General features: G+C 38.2%; 1 protein-coding gene across 1 annotated transcript; it reads right to left on the bottom strand.

Annotated features, from left to right (window-relative positions):
- Positions 1-3,247: 3,247 nt before the first annotated feature.
- On the bottom strand, positions 3,248-5,578 carry LOC311302195 (E3 SUMO-protein ligase ZBED1-like). Its single transcript, XM_084427872.1, has 2 exons — positions 5,220-5,578; positions 3,248-4,873 (listed from the first exon to the last, which is right to left on the bottom strand). Exons 1-2 carry the CDS (start codon positions 5,575-5,577, stop codon positions 3,849-3,851), a joined length of 1,383 nt encoding a protein of 460 aa, XP_084283998.1. The 5' UTR covers position 5,578; the 3' UTR covers positions 3,248-3,848.
- Positions 5,579-6,709: the final 1,131 nt, after the last annotated feature.

Genomic DNA, 6,709 nt, shown 5'->3' with positions numbered 1-6,709 from the left:
AGATGTTAGCTTATTTGCCGTTTGCCAACTGCCAAATCAGCCTGAAACTAAAATGTCTCAGTGTGAAGTTACTGTTCAACCTGCCTTGCATTCCCCATTGTCAACAAAAGAAATTTCAATGTCAGTGTCAAATTGTTCTTTTACCCTTAAAAAGCTTCACTATCTCTGCATTGTCTTGACCGTCTGGAATTAGTTCACATGTATACAAGATTTGATAATCTTTCCCAATAAATGTTTTTTCCAATTGTAGTATCGTGGACCACTTGAAAGTGTCTCTATAGAAAATAATGCAACGCAATGCATTTACAAAGTGTAGCGAATGGTTAATTTCAAGCATTACAGAGACACACTTTGCAAAGCCAAATAGACTCAGACTGTCTATTATAATTGTTCATAAACAAGGCAAGGGCCTTGAGTCACAGTGGGTTGCTGTGAATAAAACCCAATAGTTATAGTTTATTCTGACCTCCCTGTTCTTGGGTTAATGCAGATGTCACATAACCAATATAAAATATTTGATTGATATACCTATAGCAATCGGTAGGCAGGTGTCCAGTCATTGAGTCCTGAGCTCTTACAACAATTGTAGAAAATTCTTCAAAGTTGCATTTTCTTTGCATAGCTTTTGATCCAACTACGACTGTAGTTACATTCCAAAATGAATCTCAGTTCTGGGAAAGGTTTAGAAATTGCATGTGTTAACATTCTCACTGTAATTAGATGTTTCAATAACACCCCTATTGATGTTGAATCAAAATCTTTAATTTTTTCACTTCTTACAATCGATAATAAATAAGAAATCTAGTAAAAATAGCTAGTAAAACTGACCTAAACCAATTATCAATGGCAATTACTAAAAACATTTGTGGTTTTGAGATTACTGACAAGAATTACTAACCATTTTCTCACATCATTGACACTTCTAAAGAATAACCTGACAGAATCACTGCACACACCACTGTGTTTTTCAAGCTGAGAGAACTAGAGGTGTAAAGTCCAAGTTCAAAAGTAAAAGTCCTCCTCAGTATTTTGTTCCAATCACCTGGATTTGCTAATTAGCACAGTTTTCAGCCAGGAGATAATTAGTGAAATTAGTGAAACTATAAAAAACGAATTAGTGAAATCAGCTAATTCAGCTAATTCAAGAGTTCATGGGTGGAATAAACATATGGCAGGACGAAGGGCATTATGGCATATGGCATTTTACTTTCTGACCCCTGGGGCCCGTTCTTCGTACGTTGCTTAAAACATCCGAGATCAAATTACACATCCAAGATGATATCATCATACTAATCATGATCTGGCTAATTAGGTTCTTCGAACACACTTGCCGGATATGATTAGTATAGCTGGATTGAGTTATCCGAGATAATTGCGCGTTCATGCGCTGGTTTAAAAGGGGATATGTATCGATAGTAGAAACATTGATCAGCAACGCTGCTATTGGCTGTTCAGCGTGGCCAAAGAGCGCGCTCAGTTTTTCTCCTCAGCAGAGCAAGAACTAATAGTCGAGGTTTATTCGGAATTTTAATGTTTAATCAAAACGCCAGGGAACACCTCAAAGTCTGCAAAAGCCAGGAGAGAGGGCTGGGAAAAAGTAGCAGACAATTTAAATCCGTTAGAAGTGGACATGTTAGATGTTTTTATCACTTATTAGCCTATATTTTTGTATTTCAATAATTGCATAATTACCTTGTTCATTGTAATGTCAGAGTCACCACACTAGAACATGGGAACTAATAAAAGTGAAGTACAAAAATATTCTACATAATGGCAATTTTTTGTTATATTATAGTCTCTTTTATAAAAGGCACTGTTAAATAAATGGTGTTCTGTTTATAAAAGCAAGGCTGAGAAAAAAGAAAAGATCTTACTCTCCTACACTGTAAAATAATTTTTGCTGCATTAAATTAAGGCTGTATAGTCATTTCAACTGTTAAATCTTGAGTAATGATGAATTGCTTTGACTTGTGAAAGTGAAAACTGATAAACTTATGGTAATGTAAAAATATTTTGCCATGAGTTATTGATCACATTTTTCCCGAGTGTAGTTCATTGTAATGACATTGTGTTTTCCTCTTTTGTGCACTTTTACATAATACACCAACACTTGTATCTGTTCCCAAGAAAGTGGTGGCTGAAATATGTGCAGTAAGTGGACATTCTCTAACTTTCCAAAGGAAAGAAAGTATAAGACTATAATTGTAATGTCCATTTGTTTCCATTGCACTGGACAGTGAATAAACCCTCTCAGATAACTGTCATATGGAGGAACTAGCCTACCTGCAAGTGCATAAATAACTTTACTTAATTTATACTTGTATGCTTTATGGCTGCAATATAAGTTGCAGGATTCCACATCTACAGAAAGGCCTACAGAAGAGTCAGCACAGACAGAGGAGACATAGGCCTACAGGTGGGCAGTGTAGAGCCAACTTTTCCTTTTTATTTGTTGCATGAGGCATGTGTCTAATATCTCTTGTTGCAGGCACTTGACCACTGGCTTTTCAGACACTGACATCTTCCCTTTAGTTAGCCAAAGTTAATTTCATTGTGTGCCCTTGTCCTGGCTAGAGCTGCATTGTAACTGGTTTGGGTCAGGGAATGGGGTCATAAAACACCTGTCTGCAGGCAGGAACATGTCATAATCACCTATGAAGAAATGCAGTTCTGTTAGGATCAGCATAAGTGTATGTAATACCGTGAGCTTGATATTTAATTGTGGAACTTTTCTTACCACTTTCAAATAATGTGCATAAATGTGAATCTCTGAAAATTCTTAAGTCATGCACAGATCCTGGCCATTTTGCTTTCACATTTGTGATATGGAAGATTTTAGTCAACAGCCTTTTTTTAATTTGATATAATATTACTAATCTGGAATATTAAGAATCACAATAGTAACTGGGCTGCACATTTACATTGTGAACCCCCTTTCTGTTCACATAATCCCCTTCATTGAGGCCTTGATGGCAGTCTATGGTCTAGCCTATAGTCTATGGTACCAATCACGTTAGTGAAGCCAGAGTGACATATACTGTAATCGGCATGGTCATGATTGCATGATCTTCATAAAATATGATAGCCTAAAAAAAACTGCTTTACAACATTGGGTCTTAAGTGGCTTGGAAATGCCACAAAAAAAACTAAAACTGTTTTTTAAACCTAAAAGCGCCAGGTAAACTCCGAATGACACGACAGACAGCACTTTCCATCAAGTTCTCCGCATCTCCAATAGTGTAAATTGACTCTCACGTAGGGCTGGGCGATTTGGCCTAAAATCAAAATCTCGATTAATTGAACATTTTAACTCGATTACGATTAATGAACGATTATTTTATTTATTTTTTATTTTTTTGCCCTCATGGTTCACTGACAAGTTTTTTACAGTAAATATGCTCACATATTACAAGTGAGAGATTTTTGAATGAAGGGTGCATTACTTGATTTTAAAATAATTGAAGGAAACACACACTATCTACTATCTATGATTATTTATTGAACATCAATGTTAAACAACTTAAATTAAAGCACACACTGCCTAAAACGAACAGTCACTTTGTTCTTATAAAAAAGTAAAAATAAATAACTTGCACTTTTGGAAACAAAATAAATTACTTTCAATGTTTTTCTTATTAAAAGTAGAAAATAAGCAGTATCTCTTCTAAATAAAATAACTCTTGTATATCCTGTAAATAATATTTTAAACAGTGCATTTCTTGCATATACTGTAAACAAATCTTTTAATGTGCAATGTATCAATGTAAACAACAGATTGTTGTAATGAAAATACACTGTTGCATGAGGTAATCTTAGCGATCTTGTTATGTCACTATATGAACATGAATTTACTCTAAGTTCTTACTAAGAAACACGAGCATGTTAACCTTTTCAGGTTTCAGGCAGGACCTGAGGCATGTAACAATGTTTCCGCCCGAACTGAAAACCCGTTCTGATGGGGAGCTAGTAGCTGGTATGCAGAGATACTTTTTTGCCACCTTACTTAGATTGGGAAAGTGTACATGATGCTTCCTCCACCAGTCCAGTGGATTTGCCTCACTATCCAGCATGGGGGACACCAAATAGCTGCTCATCTCTGCTTCTAGCGATTGCTGAAGTGACAGAGTGGGTGTAGCTGAAGGTATTGCCTCACTTCCTTTAAAAAAGCTTCCTAATGACCTCTTTTGCTTTTTTGCTACTGCTGATGAAGTTGTTGGTTCTGCAGTCTCTGTAATCTGACTTTCTCTGCAGACTTCAGCTTCTGACATCTTCTCCATCTCTGTTTTCACTTTCTCCTGAATGGTGGGGACATTGTGAGCAGAAATATAGGTAGCTTTAAATCTGGGATCAACAAAACTGGCTGTGTCCAGTAGCTCTTCTGTGATAGGATCTGAGTACTTCTCCTTAAGGTACCTGAGGATGCTGGTTTTGATAGTTTTAGTCAGCTCCACATCATCTTCCTCCTCAGCAAGCACTCGTGAATTGAGGATGTGCAGTACAGGCTTTACAAATGAAATGGTCACATACTCTTCCCCTGATAGGGCGTCTGTGAACTCCATCAAGGGGGAGAGAGCCTTGCTGACAGCCTCCAAGACATCCAGGTCAGCCCACGATGGAACAAGGTGCCTGGATTTTTTGTCTTCAGAAAGGACCTGTGTAATAGCTTTCCTTTGTTCGAGGACTCTTGCAATCATCATTTGCATCGATCCCCATCTGGTAACACATGCTGTTTTTAGCTTGTGTTGTGGCAGGTTCAGTTCTTGTTGCACCTTCATTAACGCCTTCTTTTTTTTCCAGCTATAGGAAAAAGCACTGACTATGTTTTTGCACACCCTCACTGCACGTGTCACACGTTGATCTTTCAATCCATTTTCTGAAACACACAAAAATAAATATTTCTTTTATTATTATTGACAATATTTTATTTATACCTAAAGCTTTAACAGTACCAAAATTAATGAGCCTCTTATATTTCTTAAATAATATCAGATTAACAACACATTTTTACAACACAATGATTTTTACTTTAATGATGTAGTGTTTTGTTACATTGTAATGTGAACTTAACATTTTAACACTGTAATATCAAGCATATTGTAACATTTATAAAGGTGCTTTATAAACAAATTTAGCTTAGCCAGAATATAGTAAACGCCAGATATGCCCAATTAGATAACATCCCAATGCTATTATATTTAATTAAGCTGACGTGTACTTACCAATTGCAAGGTGTAGTCGGTGTCCAAAACACTGCTGCCGTATCCATCCATTAAGCGCGGCAGCTTTGACAACATTTGCACCGTTGTCTGTCGTAATGGCTGAAAGTTTTTCTTCCGCGAGGTCCCATTCAGAAAGCATATCTTTCAGACCTTGCGCAATCATATCTGCCGTGTGATCGGCTGGAAAATATGCCGTCTCAAGGCATCTCTGGCGCAGCTTCCAATCGTCGTCAATGTAGTGCAAAGTAAGGCTCAAGAATGGGTCCATCGTCCTACTTGACCAGAGATCAGATGTGGCTGCAAAGTGTTGAACATTTTTCAGTTCAGCAGCTACATTTTTACAACATGTCTTGTACATGTCTGGCAGCGCAGTTTTAGAAAAATGTGATCGCGATGGCACAGTGTATCTTCTGTCGAGAGTTTTTACGAGGTGTTTAAACCCGCTTCGCTCCACTGTAGCCAAGGGAGTCATATCCTTTGCGATGTAATAACAAATAGCGTCAGTTATTTCTTTCCATCTTCTGGAACTCTTCTCATACTGTGTGGCATTTGTGAACGCTTGTGTTAAAGACATCTGCTTTGCGGAGGCACTTGTTGCTGGGCGCTTGTCAGTCTCTTTTTGATTTTTTTGAGCCATGCACTGTTCATAATCAGTAACGTGATTGTGCTCCAAGTGCTGGAACAAATTGGTGGTGTTACCTTTGGACGTCGAAACTGTTTTTCTACAGTGTCTACATCTGACTTCATTTTGTTCGATGTCATCCTTACTGAAGCCAAAATGTCTCCAAATGACAGAGACTGCGTTTTTTTTTGGTACAAGCTGCTCTTGTTGCTCAGTTGTCTCAGTGATTAAGCTCTCCATGCTCGACATGTCGGCGGAATAACGTACTGTAAGGGAGCGGGGTCACGTGACTCCACACGCGGTAGTGTTTTAAAGGGAAAGTAATCGAAATAATCGACCTGGGAAAATTTGATCGATTATAGGTTCTGAATGTCGATTTCGATTATTTTTCGATTAATCGCCCAGCCCTACTCTCACGAGTCACGAGAAAAAATATATATCTCAGAAAGTGCACTATCTGGACTTCCCGTATCAGCTCCGCTTATGAAGCTGGGATCTAATCCTGTTAACATGAAATAAGTCTGCTCCCGAGCAGGTTTAGGCCCAATCCCAATTCTATTTTATACCCCTTCGCCTACCCCTAACCCTTCGCCTACCCCTAACCCTTCGCCTACCCCTACGCCTTGCCCCTTGAAAGAGAGTGTCAAGGCGTAGGGGTGAAAATATTCCCCTAAGAAATGGGACACCACTACTACACCGTTACATGTCATTATACATCGTCGCTAGCGCCTACGTCACAGGAGATGCGCCAATGTTTATCACAAACTTCCAAGATGCCGTCGTCAGCTGTAGTCTTGCGTGAGTTACAGCTATTGTTTGTATTTTTCTTCTTAAGTTTGCAGAAAACAACTGAGATGACGATATCTTC

This window comes from Rutilus rutilus, assembly GCF_951802725.1.
Source record: "Rutilus rutilus genome assembly, chromosome: 13".
Lineage (NCBI taxonomy): Eukaryota > Metazoa > Chordata > Actinopteri > Cypriniformes > Leuciscidae > Rutilus > Rutilus rutilus.
This window is presented reverse-complemented; position numbering and strand designations above follow the sequence as displayed.

Excerpts from the sequence above, each read along its gene's own strand:
- LOC311302195 (XM_084427872.1), bottom strand. The coding sequence starts at position 5,577 with ATGTACAAGACATGTTGTAAAAATGTAGCTGCTGAACTGAAAAATGTT. Across the intron at positions 4,874-5,219 it reads CCGACTACACCTTGCAATTG|AAAATGGATTGAAAGATCAA; the intron begins GTAAGTACACGT and ends TGTGTGTTTCAG.